The sequence below is a fragment of the Ailuropoda melanoleuca genome, chromosome 13, assembly GCF_002007445.2.
Source record: "Ailuropoda melanoleuca isolate Jingjing chromosome 13, ASM200744v2, whole genome shotgun sequence".
NCBI classification, from domain to species: domain Eukaryota; kingdom Metazoa; phylum Chordata; class Mammalia; order Carnivora; family Ursidae; genus Ailuropoda; species Ailuropoda melanoleuca.
Window position 1 is genome coordinate 45,433,407 of NC_048230.1, and position 22,224 is coordinate 45,455,630.

Consider the following 22,224-nt stretch of genomic DNA (forward strand, 5'->3'; position numbering starts at 1 on the left):
TGCTAACAACAGGCCCCCAGCCCCACTCTGTCCCTGGGACAGGGAGCCTCCTGCCGCCCGTCTTGGCACTGAGGGAAAGAGGGACCTTGAGGAGGATTCTCTGGGAGCTGTATGGTCAGGAAATCCTGGGTGTTTAGTTGTAAGTGGTTCCTGGCTGGCAGTTCCCCCAGGAATCTGACTGAAGCAAGTGAAAAATCCTTTTTGGAGGAACTCCTCTTTATCACAGGTTTTGAGTAATGTCAGCAGACAGAGTTTCCAGAAAGAAGCAGCTCAATGTACAGCAAGCAGGAGCACTGAGCACGGGAAGAGGCCGAGCACCGAAGTGAGTGCACACACACCACAGACAGAACGGAACTCTCGGTTCTTCAGGTGTTGGGATTGCGAGACAGGGAATATATGATAATTATGTTTGATTTATCTCAAGAAATGTAAGAGAGGCTTGACATGAGGAAAGCATAAACATGTTCAGAGAAACAAACTAGGAATGAAAAATAGAATTAAAATAGAACACTTAGTGGACAGGTTTTATAGCGGATTAGACACAGTCGAAGAGATGATTCGTGAACTGGAAGGTGGGGGTAAAGAAGTTATCCAGAATACAATCCACAGAAATGAAAAGGGCATAGAGGCTCGAGGAAGGCTAATTCATCAGTTGAGTTCTGGAAGGAGAGAAGAAGGGTCTGAGAACATTCATAATGGAGGGAAGGTAGCCGTGCACAGTTCAAGAGAGCCAGCAAATCCCAAACTGAATGAGTACAAGAAACCAGCCACATTTCAAATGACTTTTGGAGGCAGCTTGAAGGACTGGCTCCATCTTGGATGGTTTAACACCAAAATAATTAACAGTAGTCTGGATTATAACTCAAGTGAAGTGAGAGTCCACAGGTCTGTTTATTGCTGTGTATTTCATGGTGTTCATATCAAAGAGAAGTAAAGCTCTTCTGTCGGAGTGCCAGCCAGTAGACGTGTAAGGGGTGATGGAGCCTGGGCTCCAAGACCGTGTGCCACACCTGGCTGCTGAGAGCTGGTTGGGGAGGAGGGTGTGCGCCAGGCTCAAAGTATCCCCCGTCCATTAGGTGGTGATTGTAGAGGAAACACAACACTTCTGCAGAGGGGAAGCCTGACAGGTGGCTCCTTGAGCAAGTGATGACATTAGTGTCAGGACAGACCTCCGTCATGGGTCCCCTGATTGAATGGGCGGGAATTCCATGGTTTTCCTGCTAGAAAGGCCTAGCCTGACTCTTGTCATGAGAAGACACGAGGGACAGTCAACAAGAAATTCACTTGCGTGCTTTAGAAATGTCAAGGTCAGGAAGATGAAGGCGGGCCGTTCAGGGGGCAGGTGTGGTGCGCAGTCTGGGCCGGGTCCTGCTTGGGAGACAGAATGCTGCAAGGCTGTTAAGAGGCCGCTCATGAGCTCTGTATGATGCCCGTTGATTAGATAACACACAGTAATGGTGATTTCCTGGTGTCGAGAGTTGCGGGTCCGTAGCAGAACCTTGTCGTCAGGAGGTAGAGCCAGAGTGCGGACAGGGTCTGAGTCTGCAGTTCCCTCTCCTCCCTGCAGAGCAGTCGACCAGGGAGCAGGGCGCACAGGGGCCCCGGGCCGGCAGCTGGGGAGCCTGGGAAGGGCATACTCGAGTTCTTTGTGCCTGTCTTCCACGTGCTCTGTAGGTTTGAAGCAATAACGAAATAGAGAGTTAGAAACAAAAACAGGTTTACCACAGACAGCAGCACGATGGAACTGTGCAGTGAGAGGCAGAGCAGGCCCCATCTAGTGGGAGCAGATAGGCCCTCGGGAGCAGGGGTTCCCGAAAGTGCCGTAGCAGCCGGAGGGCAAAGACGCTGTGTCCTGCGCTGAGCAAGGAAAGTCCTCTTTCCAGTCTCGGGGGAATGCAGACATTTCACACAAAACTGCGTTGGCCACGAGCAAGTCATCTCTGAAGGGTATTCTCGGAAGTGTATTTCAGGCAGAAGGAAAGGGATTCCAGATCGGAGTTTTAGGTCCAGGAGGTGTGCAGAGTAAAGGAGATGGAAGTGTGCGGGTGAGCCCACAGCTCTGACGACATGTCTTAGGAAGACTGGAAACCAGATCAAACCTGTCGCCCCTGGCTGAGCGCTCACTTAGCTCTAGGCTCTGACGCCTCGGTGGGCACCCACCCAGCCTAAGAGTAGTGTGATGTGCCAGCTGCTAAGAAAACTCTGGAACTTGAGGAGTGGTGGTCAGCCCAGATGGTGGGAGGAAGGGAGGGAAGGCGGCGTGTGGAGACGGAAGTGGAGGGAAGCACGAGACTTGGGAGACACGGATCCGTCGGGTGTAGCTGGCTTCCATGGCATCACCGGGGGGTGAGGTGGGGGAGAGACGATGTCATCTGGGGGAGGGGGAGAGATAATGTCATGCCTAAGGGGAGGGGTGATGATGTCATGCCTGGTGGGGGGGCAGAGATGGTATCACCCCTTAGGATGATGTCACACCCAGGGGGAGGGGAGATAATGTCACACCTTAGGGGAGGGGCAGAGATGGTGTTGTGTCTGGGGGAGTGGGGGAGGTGTTGGGCAGTGGCCAGACAGGTGTCCTGCCTCTGCTGCTTGGACTCACACAGCCCGTCTCCCTGACCAGCTGAGCGAGGGGTTGAGTGGCTTCCTGGATTCAGTGAGAGAGCGTGTGTGTGCTAGGGACGTTAGGAAAACAACTCCCATCAGTGGGGATCCCCAGGTTGCTTGCACTTGCTATGACCTGAGTCTGCTGGAGATACCAGTGCTTGGCGCCCTGTGCTCCGAGCAGGATACGCTGGAGGACCCCAGCCGGACCTGAGCCCAGACAGCGGGGGGCCCGGGAGGAGGCGTCCCTGCAAGGGAGGCTCAGCGGCACCTTTGTCTCCGCCTGTGCTGAGACCTGGTGGCTCATCCTCTCCTGCTTGCTTGTTTCTGAAGTAAATGCAGTTTTATTTTGATTCTTCGGTTCCAGTAATTACTTGTTTAACACGGTTGAATAGGGTATTTTAGCTTCTCAAGCCATCTGAGCTCCGGCACAGGGTGAAGCCGGCCCCAGACGCTACATTGCAATGGATGTGTGTGCATTGGTGAAAGAGATACGCGTTGTGAGGGGTGTGAGGGGTGGGGACAAGTCACAGCTTACCCTGCGCACTGTCCTGTGTTGTCGATGTCATGTAAGTGTGTGTTATTAATGGAGGAAGTCACGCATAAGTGGGTTTGCCAAGTCCCATCTGGAGGGGGAGAGGCCTGCCTTTCTGAGCGGTGTGGTCACCTCCGCTCTCCCTGGCTCAGGCGCACCATCTGTTTCGCTGGGCTCCCTCCCTGGGCTTGGGGACACCCGCTGGCAGCAGGAAGCCAGCCCCCCACCCCAGCCCCCGTGCAGGACAGCCACGTCTTGTGTTGCCTGAATTGTTCTTTTCCCCCAGCGACGGTTGCCGCTGGTTGGATCTGAAATGTCAGACTGAGAGCGAGCCCGTGGCTGTTGGCCGCCCCGCACCCCTCCCCCCGGCTGGGCACTGGCCAACGGTTAGGCAGGAGAGGTGGGTCACAGAGGGCCGTGCTGACCCGTCTCTGCTGTGCTCCCTCCACAGTACGATGAGCATGTGATCAGCCCGAAGGAGTTTGTGCACCTGGCTGGCAAGTCCACCCTGAAGGACTGGAAGAGGGCCATCCGCATGAATGGCATCATGCTCAGGTGGGTGTCTGCGTGCGCAGCGGGCCTCGGTGGCGGGCTCAAGTGATCGCGCCAGGTGTCCTTCCGTTGCTTTTTCGTTTGTTTCTGACTTTTTAAAGATGAGGCCCATTCTGAATATGAGCATTGACAGTACCCCAGGGACGGCTCCTGCCCACAGCCCTGCTGGCGTGTGGCACCGTCCGACTTGCGGGACTTCATTGTCCTCGCTCAGCCTCCCTGTGCATCCCCGTGTTGGAGAATGTGCTCCTGCATCTCCCACAGCAGCCACCGAACCCCGGGGTGCCTGGGCACCAGGCGCAGGTCTCTAACCTGGGGTGCCTGTCTGTCTGGCCACCTGTCCCTTTCTGGCATGGTCCGTCTGCCTGCTGAGGTTCCCATCCAGACCATGTCTGTGTTCAGTGGCCACGCATCTGTCTCCTGGACCTTCTCTCCACCTTGTTGCTCTCAGGGTACAGGCCAGTGGGTTTCCAGAGGGTGTTAGTTTGGATCCCTGACCTTATCTGTCACGAGGTCAGGTGGTGCTGGGTTGATGCCCCATCTCCGTCTGTCGGTGTGCTCTTGGTCAGGGGCCCGCTTGCTCCTCACAGACTTCCTTTTCCCTTTGAGATTAAACAGGAATTTGTAGGAAGGTTTGGGCTGGCTCTCACCTCCTTCACCGACATCAGATCCCAGAATAGAGATGACTGGAGTTCGTGCCTTGGTCTCTCTGTTGGCTGTGCCAGCATCCCAAGGGGCCTGTCGCTCGTTTGCGTGGGCCGGTTCTCAGGCCACTATGAAGGCCAGTGTCCGCTCTGCCAGCCACCCTGTGTGTGTGTGACCTGTCCCTGATGGCCTTCTGTCCCTTTTCCCGTCACTTATGAAACAGAAATGGTGATGCCCCTTCTGAGAAGCTGAGGACAGACTAGACTCTCAGTTCATGCCCCAGAACGTTGGTGCCCGACGTCTGTGTTTTCACATTTCCTGCTTTGGTGGTGACAACCCTCCCCTCCTGATGAGGCAGAGGGCACCTCTCTCTGGCAGCCCCCACCCCTCCACGTGCTCACTCCACGGCCCCTCCTGCACGCCAGTCCGCACGCCAGTCCGGAGACGGCTGCTGATTGTGATGGTGTCTGGTGTGGCTGCACTGGGTCACTGCGCTGAAGGGGCCGCTCTCCTTCATGTCCTTCATGTGTTTATTCCCGGGAGAAGCGACTTCATGCCGTCCTTGGGCGCGGGTTTGCTGCCAGGGGAGTGCCTGTGGCCCTTGGTGAGTCCTGGATCACGGCCCTGTTCACTGTCCCTGTGAACCTCAGTCTGGGCCTGAAATGGGCAGATGTCCACAGCCAGAGACCCAGCCGGCCCGTTACACTTGTGCTTCTAGGGCGAGCCTACTGCTTTGCGCCCTTATGCTTGGCCCTGTGTCCCATCCTGCAGTGCTTAGGGTTCCTCTCTAACCCCCACCCATTAAGCGGGCCCCTGACTTTCTAGAAAGTGTCTTGGTGGCCTAGCTCTGAGAAGGCAACCGGCCATTTCCTTGGACGAGCACTGTGGGGGTGGGGGGGCACCATGGGTCTGCCGCAAGCCCTGAGGTCAGCACAGGCGCGTTGTGCAGACGCCCAGCAACGTGGAGGTCCCGGGTGCAGGGGCGTGACTTGGGACGTCTGCAGAGTTCAACCCAGGCCCTCCAGAGAAGCCGTAGTAAAGGGCCTCCCTGGGAGGCCTGTCCCTGGCAGGTCGGGACGTGCTGTGCCCTTCTGATAAGGCCGAGGATGGGAAGCCAGCCACCTTGAGCGCAGAGTGAGAGGCCAGAGGCGCCAGCGCCGTGCAGCTTTGCGGTGCACACAGGGGCCAGGCTGCTCCTGGAGGGTGTCTCGTCCCCTTCTGCTTTGTAGTCACCTTGTGGGTGCGCCCTCCGCACTTCTGTTAGCCGTGGGCCCGTTCCCCTGGGGCCAGCGGGCGGCAGAACACCCTCGGAGGGCCCTGTACGTGACCAGTGTCTCTGGGATGACTGCCTGCCAGGGCCCTCATCTCTCCTTCTGGGCGCCAGCCACTGCGGTCGCGGTCCCCACGGACTTCCCACTTGTGCTGGCAGCAGGAAGTCCCCTCACTGCCCCAGAGTGTTGGCTGGGGTCGTCAGAGAGCCCTGTCTGGAGCCTCCGTGGTGCCCACCTCCCGCCCTGTGGTTAGCCACTCTGCAGCCACCGCCTTTCCTGGGAACTGCCCCCAGGCCAGTCCCTGCCCTGCCGTGCCATCAGGAGCTGAGGGCACTCGAAGTGGGGTACTGGATGGGGGGAGGCACCTTGGGGTCCAGCTGCGCACACCAGTGCCTGGACATGTCCTCTGTCTCTGGTCCCGTTTGCCACAGGAAGATCATGGACTCTGGGGAGCTGGACTTCTATCAGCACGACAAGGTCTGCTCCAACACCTGCCGCAGCACCAAGATCGACCTGTCGGGCGCCCGCGTGTCCCTGAGCAGCCCCACCTCGGCTGAGTACATCCCGCTCACGCCTGCCACGGCCGACGGTATGTGCCGGCTCGGAGCCTTTGCTCTTGCTGGCGGCTTATCCCAGCCCCGTTCCCTCTGCACCCGTGGGGCTGGGCCTCTGCATGCCGCTTGCGGGCAGCCTGGCCTCCCTTGCGGGCCTGCGGCATCCGCAGCCACCTCCATCCTCACTGAGGGAGTCTAGCGGGCTTGCTGTTTTCACCGACAGCGTGCTGGGGAGATCGTAAATGCCATGCGAGGAGCACAGTGTTGGGAATTGTTAAACCTGGTGGTGGGGTCGAAGAGACTTGGTTCTTTCTCTTTTGTGTGTGTTTGAAGATGTCTGTGATTAAGAAGTTTAAAAACGGATGTACCACAGAAGCAAGTAAATCCTTTGGTTGCACTGGTACATGTGTTTGTGGATCTTGTGAAAATTGGTGCAAAGGAGAGCTTTAGAGCTGTTTGGATGGCGGGTTGGGAGGGTTGCTCACTGGCTGGTGAGGCTCATGGTGGCCATGTCTGGGTTGCAGTGAACGGGTCTCCTGCTACCATCACCATAGAGACCTGTGAGGATCCCGGTGACTGGACCACGGCCATCGGAGGTATAGGTCCTTCTGGGTGGGCTCTTTGTGGGTGGGGGCCGGGACATGCTGGGCGGCCCTGGAAGGGGTGCAGGCAGGCGCAAGAGGCCTCCTGGAGGAAGTGCCAGTGCAAAGGTTGGAGCTCCGCCCGGGCCCAGGCCCCCGTCTGGACCTATGTGCTCTGGCCCCCGGGCCCCCTGGCAGCTCTCTGCTCCTGCCTGTGGTGAGAAGCCTGCCATGGCTGCTCTGTGGATTCTTCCTGCTCTCTGAGCCTCTACGCCCCTCACAGATGACACGTTTTCCTTCTGGCGAGGGCTCAAGGACGCGGGTCTGCTGGACGAGGTCATACAGGAGTTCCACCAGGAGCTAATGGAGACCATGAAAGGCCTGCAGCAGCGGGTCCAGGACCCCCCCCTGCAGCTCCGAGGTGAGGGGCTCTGTGTCTGCCTGGCATCAGTGGGCACCGCCCCCCAGGCTCCTTCCTGCTCTGTGCAGGGGCGGGGGTGCTTGGGTGTTCCCTCCCGCCCTGCCGCGCCCCTGGGATGAAGCCGAGTTGTAGCCTCAGTTGTGCCCAGTCCGAGCTTCGGTGTCGGAAGAGGGCTGTGCAGGGGCCGTCTGCCTGCCGGGGTCTCCCTGCGTGTCCGGGGGACCTCTCCGGGGGGGCCGTTCTCACTGTGTGCTCGCCCCTTGAAGACGCCGCCCTCCTCAACAACATGGTGCAGAACTTCGGCATGCTGGACCTGGTGAAGAAGGTGCTGGCCGGCCACAAGTGCCAGATGGACCGCTCGCGGGAGCAGTATGCCAGGGACCTGGCGGGTATGTTGGGGGACAGCCCCGTGGGACAGCTACTCCTGAGAGAGCGCTGGAGGCAGAGTCCGGAGTCGGGAAGGACCAGCAGAGCCTGGCGCCGTCACGCAGGGAAGCAGGGAAGCCGTGACGCAGGGCCTGGACAGCCCGCCCGTGGGTCCCGAGTGTGGAACTCCCCCTGCAGCTCTTTATAGGAGAAAAGTGGGAGAGGTGACCAGGGGCCAGCATGGCCCCCACAGTCCCCTTTGGGACGTTTGTGCTTTTCTTTCCTGGCGCTCCCTCGGTGTCTGTGCTCTCAGGGGCGTGCGTGTGGCCAGTGTTGACGTGTCTGGTTGCAGCCTGCGTTTTATCTTTTTTTTTTTTTTTTTTAAAGATCTTGTTTATTTATTCGACAGAGATAGAGACAGCCAGTGAGAGAGGGAACACAAGCAGGGGGAGTGGGAGAGGAAGAAGCAGGCTCATAGCAGAAGAGCCTGATGTGGGGCTCGATCCCATAACGCCGGGATCACGCCCTGAGCCGAAGGCAGACGCTTAACCGCTGTGCCACCCAGGCGCCCCTGCGTTTTATCTTAACGTATCACAAGAACAACTTTCCTGTGGAGATGAGGGTTGGAGAGTTAGAATGGGGAAGGTCTGTCCCCTCGTCTGGCAGCTTGGAGGCTGCCTTTGAGACGGCATTTCTGCTCCCTCGGAGGGGCGGTCCATGCAGGACCCCGGGAGTGTCACTGTGGGAGACAGGGTGGGACAGGGACAGAGCATCACTGCCATACTGGCACAGGCCCCGCATCAGGGCGTGTGGTCTGATGCTCTCTATTCTCTTTCCACTCCCTGTCCCCGCACTGGTGCTTGGTGCCCCCCCACCCGTCCCACTGACCCTGCAGTGATGCTGTCCTCCCTCCTCGTCCCTTGTGCCCACAGCGACGCCCAACCCCTGTCCCCCGTCCCCACAGTGACTCTCTGCTCCCGTCCCCGCAGTGACACTCTGCCCCTGTCTGCCCGCAGCCCTGGAGCAGCAGTGTGACGAGCACCGCCGTCGGGCCAAGGAACTCAAGCACAAGTCTCAGCATCTCAGCAACGTGCTCATGACGCTGACCCCTGTCTCCTTGCCGCCCCCCACGAAGCGGCCCCGGCTGGCGAGGGCCACGTCCGGGCCGGCTGCCATTGCCTCTCAGGTGCTCACCCAGTCCGCCCAGATCGCCCTCAGCCCCGGCGTGCCTGTCTCCCAGCTGACCGGCGTGCCACTCGGCAAAGTGGTGTCCACCCTGCCCTCCCCTGTGCTGGGCAAGGGCCCCCCCCAGGCTGCTCCTGCCAGCTCCCCCGCCTCGCCACTGCTAGGGGGCTACACGGTGCTGGCCTCGTCGGGCGCCACCTTCCCGAGCACAGTGGAGATCCACCCGGACGCGTCCAGCCTCACGGTCCTGAGCACGGCCGCCATGCAGGACGGCAGCACCGTGGTCAAGGTGGTGAGCCCCCTGCAGCTCCTCACCTTGCCGGGCCTGGGCCCCACCCTGCAGAACGTGGCCCAGGTGTCACCTGGGGGCAGCACCATCGTGACAGTGCCCACGGGGGCTGTCGAGAGTGCCGTGGCCGCCTCGGGGCCTGAGGAGCACACGGCCACCATCGAGGTGGCCGCCATGGCGGAGGGCCATGAGCACAAGTAGACGCTGGTGGGGGGGGCGAGGCCCCTCGCGGGCACAGGGCTGGCCGCCTCTCCTCAAGCCGTGGCCGGGCGGGAGCGTGGCACCGGCGCCCCGCGGGTCACTTGGGCTGAACCAAAGAGAGGAAACACCAAAACAGACGAGGAGCCAAAGGGATCGCGGATGACCGACCTGTGCAGCCAGCCTCGCGCTCGCACTTCCTCCCCCTTCTTTCTTAGGAAATACATTTTTCCATCTGTTGCTTATTGATACTGTTTACACGTTGGGCCTGATCCGGAGCCAGGCAGAGAGGACGAGGAGGCAGAGCCGGGGCGCGGGGCACGGACCCCGTGGGTGCGAGGGGCCCCTGGGGGGGCCTGAGCCGGCTGGGGGAGGGGGTGTCACTAACACATGTCTTGGGAACCGTCCCCAAGTGTGGAAACCCATGGATCCTATGGATTTGGTTTCTTCCCACAGTTTTCTGTAGGTTTAGTGTGGCCCGGCACCCTGTTCTCCCGCGTCTAGAGCAGACCTCGGTGCCGCCGCGGGTCCACATGCCGCGGCTCTGGGCTGCGGCTCCCGGGCACCCGCCTGAGCAGAGGGCCGAGGGGCCCCAGCAGCCTGAGTTTACCGTCTGCCCACCTCCCTCCACCCGGCAGGCGCTTGGGCCCCTGGGGGCCGTTACACACGCACTGTGGGTGTTTTTAAGTGAATTGTTTAGTAGGCTTCTAGGAAGAGTTGAATTTATAGCATTTCCAACCTAAGCAATGTTGAGTGCCTGGGCTCCCCGAATTTGCTCTGGGTTCCAGAGTGCTCTGTACAAGACCGCCGTTGGGACGGCCCACGGGGGGCTGTGTGCTGGCTGCTGCAGCTGTGAGCTGTCAGCACGGCACCGCCCAGGGGAGCGTGACGGTGGGTGTGCCCCTGGGACGTTGGTTCTGGGGTCGGGGTGTGAACAGAACCAGACAGGAGCTTGGGGAGCGTCTGCATGGGGCGTGGGTGCTCCTGCCTTTGGGGGCTCGTCGTTGACCCCTGTGCTCAGCCTGCTGGCGGGGCCGCCATGACAGCCTTAGCGCCTGGCCCCGGCACTCCCCACGCCCCTGTCTGGAGGTGGAGACGCGCCCTGCTGGCTGATACTGGTGCCTGAGGGCATTTCAGGTGGCGGACTGGTAGTCTGGGGCAGGGCCAGTCAAGGTGGGGGCCGGGATGCTCACTGGCAGGGCCATCCGTGGTCCATCTGCACGTCTTATTTTGGATGCAGGAGGGAGCGCAGGCAGGGCTCCCCTGAAGGCCTGGAGCCGTCTCCAGCAGGGCCTCAAGGCCCGTCCGAGCCGTTGAGTGGCAGGTCCCCTTAGACCTGTTCTGTTGCCTGCTGAGCACCCTTCTCTGGGAGAAGGGGAGGGGGCTCCAGAGACAAGCCACTGCCCCACTTTACGCTTTGAAGGGAACTGGGTTTTGTTCGTCCGTCCTTCCACCGTCAGGTGCCCCAGACCTAGCGGAGTGGGCCTCGCCCCCCTGAGTCAAGCCACCGAGGTGGTCTTTTTCTGTTTTCTTTTCTGTTGCATACTTGTTTGCTGTTGTCATGGGTCAGCTGATTTCAGCCTGATGTTTACTTGCGGGTGTACGTCCTCTTCGTCCGGAGTCCTGATGCCTGCGGCGGTGTGACCCCCACGGGGTGGGCGCCGCCTGTCCTGGCCTGGCCTGTCCTGTCGGTCTGCACCAGCTCAGAGCCTATGAGAAACCACGTGGCTGATAAAACCACGTCTTGCCCTTGGAGCCTTTGTCGCAGTCGACCCTGCCGGCCCCCTTTGAAGCCGCTGCCCTGCCCTCAGACCGCAGGGGTGCTGGAGGGAAGTGTGCGTCAGAGCCGGAGAAGCAGAAACCACAGCTTCGGAAGTAACCGCGGCCCCTCCCTCCTTCCGCCGGGGCCGGGGGCAGACACCTGTGCCTGGCAGGGCTCCTGGGGCTCTGTCAGTGCGGCCGCTCCCCTGCCGTCCCCTGGGGCGGGACCGCGGGCGGCTTCTGGGGAGCAGGACTGGGCTGGGTTTTCTCACGGGTGCCGCGCCGGCTCGGAGGCAGCCTGGGGAAGGGAAGCATCCGGGTTCGACTTCGGCTGTTGTTTTGCAAGTATGTGCTTGGTACTTTGATTTACAGTAAAAACATTTTTCGTACTGTGTGTCTGAGTCTTGTGACGAAAGCCTGTGGAGGGGGTCACGTTCGTGCGCACGCCCCGCCATCCACTCGGAGATGGTGGTCGGGGGCCCCACGCCTTTCCTGTGTCCCCGAGGGCAAAGCTGTTATCACGTCAGCACCAGGTGCTGGGCCTTCTGGGCCCTGTCGTCCCCCCACCGACCCCTGCAGTGTTCCGGAAGCCGAGGGGCATGACGTCTTGGGCTGGTGGGCCACACAGTGGAGTGTGTGCCTCTCCTCACCGACAGAGGTGGTCGGGTTTACGCCGTCATGTGGCGGCACTGAAACAGCCCAGAGCAGGAGCCTCGGGACCCCGCGTGCGAGGGGTTCCCGAGGTGAGAGTGCAGGGCCGAGGTGCTTCAGTGGAATGGCCTGCCCCCCCTTTCACATGGGGGAGGTTGAGCCACTTGCCAGGAGAGGGTGGCAGAGCCAGCCTGTGATCCAGGCCCCCCACCCAGGTTGGGAGCTGCCGCCAGTACAAGGAGAAGCAGAGATGCCCCCCCCGGCCGCTGGGGAGGCCTGCGGGGAGAGGAAAGGTCTGTGTGGGCTCCCCGGAAGTGGGGCACCCTGTGCATGCGCTCTGAGGGGCCTGTGTGTGTCCTCCACCTCTTGCCCTCCACAGCCCTTTCTAGGGGTCCCTGGACCACCGTGCCCCCCGCTAAAGATGCTTTGAAGGCTCCCCACTCCTCTCTGAGGAAACCAACCCCCATAAGGGCCCCCCCACCCTTATTCTTGGTGAGGGGGGTGGGGGAGGCTCTGCAGCGCCCTCCCTTTATGGAGACCCCCAGCCCCTCAGCACTGCAAGCCCGGGTGGGCAGCCACTCCCCACTCCTGTGTCCTGCGCTGTGGGGCCGTGGGCGCAGGAGCCTGCCCTGGGGACATCCACTAATCGAGCACTGTCGGGCTTGGAGACTCCCCGTGGCTCTATGCCCTGTGGCCTGGGAGCCGGCCGACAAGTGTCAGGAGGGAAACTGTCACAGGGACATTAATGAGGGGCACAGCCCTCTCCAGGGCAGAGGGGACGAGAGGGGGTCCAGGGAGTGACTGTGCTCCGGTGGGTGACCCGGACAGCCCATCACTGGAAAGTGGGCAGTAGGGTCACTCAGCATTGTGGCTCCTGTGGATTTGCACAGACGTGTAGACGTGTTTTACCCGATCTTCACAGTGTCTCACTGTCTGCACTGCTCTGAGGCCCTCCGAGCTGCACCTGCTGTTCACCCCGCCCCCTGCCCACCGCAGGGACCACACACGGTAAGAGCAGCACTTTGAAAACTGTTGCAAATCCCAGTCAAAAACTCGAAGACCCTTCGCACAGGATTCTCTCTTGTTGAGTAGCACTCCTTCCTATAGCTATTTATTTTGTGGGTGGTTTTCTTTTCTTTCTTTTTGCCTTAAATTCTAGATTGTTTGAAATTAATATTGCTATGCCAGCATTTATTTATTTATTTTTGGTGGGTAGAGGCCTGGCGTACCTTCTTCCTTTTTTATTTTTGACCATATTGTGTTTTTGTGTTTTGGGCATCATTTGGTAGCAAATAGTTGTATTACTCTTGTTTCAAAATCCAATCTCAGGGGCGCCTGGGTGGCACAGCGGTTGAGCGTCTGCCTTCGGCTCAGGGCGTGATCCCGGCGTTAGGGGATCGGGTCCCACATCAGGCTCCTCCGCTGTGAGCCTGCTTCTTCCTCTCCCACTCCCCCTGCTTGTGTTCCCTCTCTCGCTGGCTGTCTCTGTCTCTGTCGAATAAATAGATAAAATCTTTAAAAAAAAATGCAAAATCCAATCTCAGATTCTCAATCTCTTGATAGAATGTAGTCCTTTTAGGTTTATTGTAATTACTGGTACATTTGGATTCAGTCTCTTATCAAGTTGTCTAGGAGGCTGCCGTGTTTGTGAGGAGCTGTTTTGACTTGCACTTTCTCCTGGGTTGGCTTGCTCTTTTCTTTCCTCCCTTTTCCCTACTGTGTGGTCCACGAGTTCTGCGACACTCCCACCACAGAAGCTGGAGTTGGATTTCCCTCCCTTTGCCATGGGCTGGCCTTAGGGACTCACTTTGAACGAGCAGGACGGGGCAGAAGTCATGCATATGACTTCCAAGGCTCGGCCGGGAAAAGGCAGTAGGGGTTTCGCCGCTGCTTTCTCTCTTTTCTCTCCGACTGTGCCCGCTCTGCAGCCGGAGCTGCCAGGTTGGGGAGGCCACGTAGACATAGAGACAGATACTCAAGGAGCCCTGCAGTTCCAGACCCCAGCCCACGTGCCAGGCCTGGAGTGCGGGGCCCCAGATGACCCCAGCCACAGAGCATAAATCTTCTGGCTGAGGCTCTGAACAGAGCTGGGCCCTGTTCCAGTTTCTGACCTGCAGGCCTCGTGAGCATAATAAATGGTGGTTTTATTTCACTGAGTTTGGGGGTCATTTGTTATGCAGCCACGTTGCCTGGGACAGCTTCTCTCCATCTGAGCCATGTCTGGGTCCTACTCTCTCTTTGGTGGCCTGAGGGGCCAGAGCTGGGGAATGGGCCATCCAGTGGTTTCCTGTCTGCTGGAACGGCTGAGCTGGACACTCTCCTGCAAGACAGTTTTTGCTGTGGCCGCAGCCAGGACCCATGGATTTCCAGGTCAGACTCCACGTGACTTCTGTCTGCTTAAGGTGCCTGCACCATGAGCGTAGGATGGATTTGTGTGCCACGGATCTGGCATCGTCATAACTTCTCTGTTCTGGACCTTCATCTACTCGGAGTCATGCATTAAATACTCTCGGGCCTGGCTGCTTTCGCTCAACAGAACGTACTTGGGATCCATCCACACTCCTGTGAGCACTGGTGGTGGTGCCGTCGCTTCCTGCGTGGCATGTCACTATACACACACACACCAGAAACTGTTTATCCTGTGGCCTGACCGTGAACGTTTGCGTTGTTTCCATTTTGCCGACAAGGAGTAAAGCCACCATGAACCTGCAGGCTCCAGTAGGACAGCCACCACCCCCTGCACCCAGCAGGAGGTGCTCCCCCGGCCCAGGCTCCTTAAGAAGGAAGATGCAGGGCACCTGCGGGGGGGCGGTCCTTGAGTGCCCAGCTCTTGGTTTGAGTTTAGGTCCTGATCTCAGCGCCCTGAGATCGAGCCCGGCATCCAGCTACGTGCTGGGCATGGAGTCTGCTTGAGATCCTCCCTCCCCCTCCCCGCTCGTGCTCGAGAATGCAGATGCATGCTGCTCTCCCCTACACACCTAGGAGTGGAATCGCTGGCTCAGAAGTAAATGCTCATTTAACTCTCAGACACCCCACTGTCCTCCAAAGGGGCTGTGCCACTCCGGACGCCCGCCAGTGCCGCGCGTGACACCACTTCGGCATCCTCAGCGGGCCGCGGGGTCCCGGCCCTCTCAGACCGGCCGTCTGTGTGCCGAGGGGCATCTCACTTGATCCGCACCCCCGGTGACTGGGGACGTTGGGCGCCTCTCTAATGTGCTTGTGCTCATTTGTGTCTCTTCCTGTGTGAAGTGTGTCTTCAGATACTTTGTGCGTTTTTAAAAAGAGTGCTTTACAAATACTGAGTTTAAAGATTAAAAAAATAACCTGCATGCAGCCCTTCATCAGATATGTGTATTTTGAATATTTTCTTTCAGTCAATGGCTTCCTTTTTCGTTTTTCTCATGGGTGTCCTTCGAAGAATAGAGATTTTTGATATTCATGAAATTCAGTTTCTCAACTTTTTCTTTTACTTTTTTTAAAGATTTCATTTATTTATTTGTCAGAGAGCACGCACAAGCAGGGGGAGGGGCAGAGTCAGAGGGAGACGCAGGGCGCCCGACGCGGGACTCGATTCCAGGACCCCGGCATCATGACCTCAGCCGAGGGCAGATGCTTCCCGGCGGAGCCGCCAGGAGCCCCTGCTGTTCTTTCAAAGGAACCTTCGCCTACCCCGAGGCTGTGATGATTCCTTCTGCTTTCTTGCAGAAGCCTCCCAGCTGGGCCTTGACCCTGAGAGGACCTGCGGGGAGTTGGTTTTGTGTGGTGAGAGGCAGGGCTGAGGCCCGGTGCTCTGCTGTCTGTTGTGCTGCCGGCACCAGGGGCTGGAAAGCCTGCCCCTTCAAGAGGACCGGCGGTGGGTCAGTGCTGGGTGCTCTCCTGACATTTGCAGTGACGCTGTGGCCAGCACCCCACATTTCTGGATGGCCGGGGACTTCCCGCGTCTCCTCAGCCTGCCCAGGGCCTGCCATGCAGTCAGCGTTCCTTGTCCTGAACTTGCCCTTTCCGCGACCATCCCGTCTGAACACACCAGGTCCTGGAGGCAACGGGTGGCTGGGGACTGAACCTCGCCTGAGAGGTGACAGGGCAGGCTGGCTGCATGCTGAGGAGGGAGGCCCAGAGGTCAGGCCTGTGGACTTGAGCCTCTGGCTACGTCTGTGTTTCCATAGAGGAGACCCGGGACTCTGGCCTCTGAGGCAGCCTGCACCCTGCCCTCTCTGCCGCCGGTGGGCTGGGGGTCAAGGCGGTACAGCCCACCTGACAGAGCACACCAGGCGTCCAGCCGAATAGACAGGTCAAGTGGGGGGAGGCTGGAGCTGTAAGCCGTTTCTGTAGGGCGCCCAAGAGCACCAGCCCCCCAGTAGGGAGTGCAGACACGCCCTCCACCTGCAGGAAGCGCCCTGCCCCCAGCGCAGCACCCTAGAGGACCTGGTGGGGAGGAGTCTGATCGAGCGGCAGGAGGCCCCGCCCCCAGCCAGGCCGGCAGGCGAGCCTCTCCCCTGTTCTGGGGGCACATCCAGGGCTTTTGGGATTGACCTCAATTTTCACAGTGACCACCGTCATCAGCTCCGCAAAGCTCACTCTCCAGGGGTTCAGGGCCTGGCCTGGGGGCTCCAGGAGGGGTTCCAAGTGTGGGGTGGGGGTGCACGGGGCGGGGTGGTGCAAAGCTCCTGTAGAGCTGGGGTGGGGAGAGCAGCTGGGACAACTGGGCTGTGTAGACCTTTCCTGTGGTGACACCTCTTCCTTCCTGGTGCCCCCGTCAGGTAGGATGGCCCCCACGCACCCTCGAGGCTGTGCCCCTGCCCCCAGGCGAAACTAGGACCCTCTCCCACTCATAGACTCGGTCGCCTCCTTGGTCCCAGGCCGGAATGTGACCTTCTGGCTGGCGGGAGGGCCCCTGGGTGGGTCCCTGGGAGGGTCCCTGGGAGCCCGTACCTGGGTGTTCAGTTCTCTCCTGGTGGATCGCAACCAGAGCCTGCTTGGACGAGCTGAGACCAGACCAGGGTCCCCGGTGGGAGCTCCACGCTCAGGTGATGCCGGTAGGGGTATCTGAGGCCTTCCCAGCGGCTCTGGTGACGGCAGAGGGCAAAGGGCTGAGCTTTATCCACTAGGAAATTCTCTGGGTGAGGAAGGCCTGGTTAACTGGGGGAGTTGTTGGCTAGATGCTTTATTTACTTTTTACTTTGATATCATTTCAAACAAACTTACACTAGAGTTGGAAACAGTGCAGAGGACTTCGCAAACTTCATGTAGATTCACCAGTTTCTAGTCTTGTCCCATTTGGTTTATTATGTAAGTAAACTTGTGTCTGACCCGTCTGGGAGCAAGTTGCAGACCTCGAGCCCTTTACTGCTGACCTCTTAGTGTCTGCGTCCTAACACATGTCCTTTGTCTCTCATTAAACCAGGAGACTTGGCCTTGATGCCACGTTACTGATAGCCCACACCCACATTTCTCCCTTAACCGTCTCCATATATATATTTAAAGGCTTTTAGTCTGAGAGTCTGCGATGCTCCAACCTTTCGTGGTCTTTCGTGATCTGGACATTTTTGCGGAGGGTTCATTTTGTAGAGTCTGTGGTACTTCCTTGGGATTGGTGTGAGGTTTTGCATTTTGGGGCTGGGACCACGGGGGTGGGGTGTGTCCTCCAAGCACCGTGCCTGGGGGGCATGGTATCAGTGTGTCCTGTTGCTGGTGATGTGAGCCCCGATGGCAAGGCCGGGAGAGGTCCGACGGTTTCCCTGCAGTAAGCGCGAGGTATCCCAGGGGAGATGCCTCGAGGCCGCATGAGTACCCTGTCTCAGTTATTACTGTGATGGTTGCAAACATCATCCCTTTGACCCTCTGCATTTCCCGGTTGGGTAGCCAAGCAGAGTTTGGAAAGGACTGCTATGTTCCTAGCAGGGAGGGATGTGGACGTTGGGGGCTCAGAGGCTGCTGTAGGGCTCTCTGTTTTCTGGGGCCGCTTGGGTTTGGAGCCGGGCATTTGCCGACGGCTGGAGGTAGAATGTGAGAGCGTCCGGGATGCCTGGGCACCTGGGAGGACAGGGTGCTCATCTATTGAGGAGGGAGGCTGCTGGGGGAGCAGGAGGAGAAGGGCTGGGCCTAGCGCAGTGTGAGGTGTGGGTCTGGGTTTCAGGGAGGGATCTTTGCAGAAGATGACAAGGTGGTCACCATCAACATCTGAAGGGTCTGTGAGGCCAGAAGGGGAGGGGCTGTCTTCCCGGCTTAGGAACCACAGGAAAAGGGCGGAGAACCGGATACTTGGCAAGAGTTCACGATTCAGTGCCTGATGCCTTTTACACTTTTCGTTTGTATTTGAATGAGGAATAGAAACCGTACAAACTCAACATACAAGAAGGTAGAGGAAAAGACGTCAGTCTTCCTCCGTCCTGGCCGATGGTTCTGATTCTTCTCTTTTCTGTAACTGAGTTCTGAACTCTCTCTACGTATGTGTGACAGAGAGAGCGGCTTGATCCCACAACCCTGACATCGCGGCCTGAGCTGAAACCAAGAGTCAGGTGCTCACCCGACTCAGCCACCCGGGCGCCCCCAACTTTATATACTTTTCAGTTCTTTTTTAAAAAACCCAGGGTGCGTTGTGGTCACTTCAGTTTTCTTCTTTAACAAGGTTTCTTGGAAAAAATTGCATTTCACCACATTTCAGATGACTCCTCAGAGTCCTTCAGGGCACAGGGGAGGGGGTGCCAGTGAGGGAGGAGCGACCCTCAGCAGTGGGCATTGGGGTGCAGGGGCCCCCTCTTTTCACTACCTCTGTATCTTTGGGGTAGATACCCAGGAGTGCGATCGCTGGTGTAGGATGGCTCTATTTTCATCTTTCTGAGGACCCTCCACGCCCTTCTCCATGTGGCTGCACCAGCTTGCGTTCCCACCAACGGTGCAAGAGGAAGCTTCCCCTTTCCCACATCCTCCCAGCAGCTGTCCTTTCCTGACTTGTTCCTTTTAGCCATTCTGACCAGTGTGAGGTGGGATCTCATGTGCTTCTGGTTTGCATTTCCCTGATGCCAGCGATGGGGGGGCATCTTTTCACGTGCCTGTTGGCCGTTTGTATGTCTTCTTGGAAATGCGTCTGTTCAGGTCCTTTGCCCATTTATAAATTTGATTATTTATTTTTTTGCTATTGAGTTGTGTGAGTTCCTTACGTATTTTGGATATTCACCCCTCACCAGATATATGGTTTGCGGATATTTTTTTGCATTCTGTAGGTACCCGTTCAATTTATTGATGGTTCCCTTTGGGGAGCTCTTCAGTCTGATGTTGTCCCACGCGTTTGCTGTAAGGTCTGATGCCAGGGGTTTTGGTGTCCCATGCAGGAAATCATTGCCAAGACAAACGTCGAGGATCTTTCTCCCCACGTCTTTTTCTTAGGAGTTTTATGGTTTTAGGTCTTACATTTACTTTTTGATCCATTTTGAATTAATTTTTGTGAGTGGTCTAAGAAGGGGCCCAGTTTCATTCTTCTGCAGGTGAATGTCCAGTTTTCCCAACACTATGCATTGAAGAGACTGTCCTTTCCCCATCGTGTGTTCTTGGCACTTTATAAAAAATTAGCTGACCGTATATGTGTGGGGTTATGTCTGGGCTCTCTATTCTATTCCTCTGGTCTGTGTGCCTGTATTCGTGCCAAGACCTTACTGTTTTGATTTCTATAGTTTTGTATTATACCTTGAAATCAGAAAGTGTGATGCCTCCAGCTTTGTTCTTTGTTCTTAGTGTGACTTTGGCTATTTCGGGTCTTTTGTGATTCCAAATAAATTTTAGGGTAGTTTTTTCTATTTCTATGGAAAATGCCATTGGAATTTTAATTGGGATTGCATTGAGTGTGTAGACTGATTTGGGTAGTATAGACATTTTCACATGAATTCTTCCAATCCATGAGCACGGAATATCTTGCCATTTTTTTCTGTATGTCTTCTTCAATTTGTTCATCAGTGTCTTACAGTTTTCAGTGTACAGATCTTTCACCTCCTTTGTTAAATTTATTCCTAAATTTTTATTATTTTTGATACTATTGTTAGAGGGATTGCTTTATTTCTTTTTCAGATAGTTTTGTTGTTAGTGTATAAAAATGCAACCAATTTCTGTATGCTGATTTTGTGTCCTGCAATGTTACTGAATTCATTTACCACTTAACAGTTTTTTTAGTGGAGTCTTTAGGGTTTTTTATATATAAGATCATGTCACTTGCAAACATAAATAGTTTTACTTGTTCCTTTCTGATATGGATGCTTTTTATTTCTCTTACTTCCCTAGGACTTCCAGTGCTATGTCGAATAGCAATGATGAAAGTGGGCATCCCTGTCTTATTCCTATCTTAGAAGAAAGGCTTTAACTTTTCACCACTGAGTAGGACGTTAGCTGTGGGCTTGTCATATATGGTGCTTATTATGCAAGGAACATTCCTCCTGTATCTAGTTTATTGAGTGTTCTTATCATGAAAGGATGTTGTGTTTTGTCAAATGCTTTTTCTGCACCTACTAAGATGATCATATGATTTTTATCCTTCGTTCTATTTTTTAAAAAGATTTATTTATTTCTTTGAGAGAGAGCGCATGTGCACACACAAGTGGGAGGGGCAGAGGGAGAGGGAGAGAGAATCTCAAGTGGACTCTGTGCTGAGCACAGAGCCAGACACGGGGCTCCATCTCACGACTCTGAGATCACGACCTGAGCCGAAACCAGGAGTTGGTCGCTTAACCAACTGCACCACCCAGATGCCCCACCCTTCGTTCTATTAACGTGATGTATCACCTTTATCCATTTGCAGATGTTGAACCATCCTTGCATCCCAAGGATAAATCCCACTTGGTCCTGGTGGATGATCCTTTAAATGTACTGTTGAGTTTGGTTTGCTGATACTTTGGTGAGAATTTTTGTATCTATATTCGTCAGGGCTATTGGTCTTTAATTTTCTTCTTCTTTCTTTTAAGGATTTTATTTATTTATTTGTCAGAGAGGGAGAGAGCACAAACAGGGGGAGGGACAGAGGGAGAGGGAGAAGCTGAGCTTCTCCTGCTGAGCAAGGAGCCCGATGTGGGGCTCGATCCCAGGACCCTGAGATCACTACCTGAGCCAAAGGCAGACACTTAACAGACTGAGCCACCCAGGCGTCCTGGGGTTTAATTTTCTTTTATTGTGGTATCCTTATCTGGCTTTGGGATCAGGGTGATGCTGGGCTTGTAATATGAGTTTGGGAGTGATCTGTCTTCAGTTTTCAGTTACTCTTTTTTGTAATAATTTTCCTGCCCATTCTTGCTTATTTGTGTGATGCTTTTCTCAATGAATTTTAAAATCAGCTTGTCTATCCCCCAACTCTTCTTAGTATGTTTATTGGGATTGTATTAAGTTCATAGATAAGTTTAGGAAGAACTAATATCTTTACGTAATTTGTTAAGTCTCCTTGTCCATGAACATAGTATTTCATTCCATTTTCAGTGGTGTTCTGTTGTGTCTCTTGGGAACATTTCAGGTTTTCTGCATGTTTTTTGTTAAGCTCATCCCTAGGTCTTCTGTTGTTGCAATTACTGATGGGTGACTTTGTTATGTCCTCATGCTTGATGCTTGTGGGTCTTCAGGCTCCTAGTATAATTAACGATGGCGCTCCCAGCCAGCTTCCTGAGTTAGCTGGGAAGCTTCCATTATTGCCCCTCCCCACATGATGCTGACCCCATCTGGGTACAGGTGCGTTTCACTGGGAACGGTTTTGGCGTATCTGCGCTCTGTTGCTGTGTGAGAGATCGCTCCGAGACTCGTGGGCCCAGAGCAATGTTAAACGTGCTTCCTCTCGTAGTTGGAAGTGGCTCCGTGGTGGCCCAGGCGTGGGGTCTCCCGCGAGGCTGCGGAGGGTCTGCTCGCACATTCCAGACAATTGGTGCTGGGGTTTGACAGGAGGCGTCGGTCCCTCCTGACAGGGGGACCGGGGGCCGGGCTGCTTGAGGGCCCTCCCTCCGTGGTGGCTGGCGTCCCCCACGGTCAGCCTAACAGAGCTGAGGAAGCACAGTGTCCTGTGGCCCAGCCCTGGTCGCTGAACTTCTGCTGTATCTGTTAGGTCTCCTCCTTGTTCAAGGGGACTCTACAAGGGTATGACTCTGGGAAGCCAGGCTCCTTGGGGTGACGTCAGGTGACGGTGGGGCGACTGGGTGCTTTGCCAGCTGCTGAGGCTCGGCCAGTGAGTGCAGTGCCTCAGTTTCCTCACGGGTGACTAAGGATGGCAGCCGAGCAGGAAAGTTGGGGGGTCCAATGTGGTCAACCTGCAGAATGCCCCTGACCTTCCCGCTGTCTAGGATGGAGGGGGTGTCCCTTGTCTGGGCCGGCTGGCTTTGGTGTATTTGGAGGGGCTGGATAGCACTCCAGGACACCCTCAGGTAAGAACCTCCCAGGTAAGAGAGTCGGCAGGTCCCCTCTGACCTAGACTGCATGGAGCCTCTTAGGAAAGCCACCCCTCCCGGCCCCCAGCTCTCAGCCCCTCCCCTTCCCAGCCCTGCTGCGGGGGTCCCCCGGTCCCGACAGGTCCATCTGCTGCCCCAGCAGCTCTGAGGCCGCAAGCGGCCTCTGCCGGGAGCACCTTTCCCCTCTGCTCTGTGTTCTGGTTTTCTC

At 56.6% G+C, this 22,224-nt stretch overlaps 2 protein-coding genes across 7 annotated transcripts in view; both read left to right on the forward strand.

The window, feature by feature from the left end:
- Positions 1 to 9,445, forward strand: part of GMEB2 (glucocorticoid modulatory element binding protein 2) — a 23,728-nt gene extending 14,283 nt beyond the window's left edge. For 3 of the 5 annotated variants that reach the window (XM_034640891.1, XM_034640892.1, XM_034640893.1), the window contains exons 5-11: positions 227 to 322; positions 3,588 to 3,691; positions 6,036 to 6,193; positions 6,683 to 6,754; positions 7,023 to 7,160; positions 7,427 to 7,549; positions 8,543 to 9,445. In XM_034640891.1, coding sequence (XP_034496782.1) covers positions 227 to 322; positions 3,588 to 3,691; positions 6,036 to 6,193; positions 6,683 to 6,754; positions 7,023 to 7,160; positions 7,427 to 7,549; positions 8,543 to 9,201 — 1,350 coding nt within the window. In that variant the 3' untranslated portion in view covers positions 9,202 to 9,445. The remainder of the gene's footprint in view (positions 1 to 226; positions 323 to 3,587; positions 3,692 to 6,035; positions 6,194 to 6,682; positions 6,755 to 7,022; positions 7,161 to 7,426; positions 7,550 to 8,542) is intronic. The other 2 variants (XM_034640894.1, XM_034640895.1) reach the window with 1 other exon arrangement.
- HELZ2 (helicase with zinc finger 2) overlaps positions 9,228 to 22,224 on the forward strand; it is a 27,823-nt gene continuing 14,826 nt past the window's right edge. For both annotated transcript variants that reach the window (XR_004619713.1, XM_019806398.2), the window contains exons 1-2: positions 9,228 to 11,304; positions 12,533 to 12,618. The gene's annotated coding sequence lies outside the window, so the exon portion shown is untranslated. The remainder of the gene's footprint in view (positions 11,305 to 12,532; positions 12,619 to 22,224) is intronic.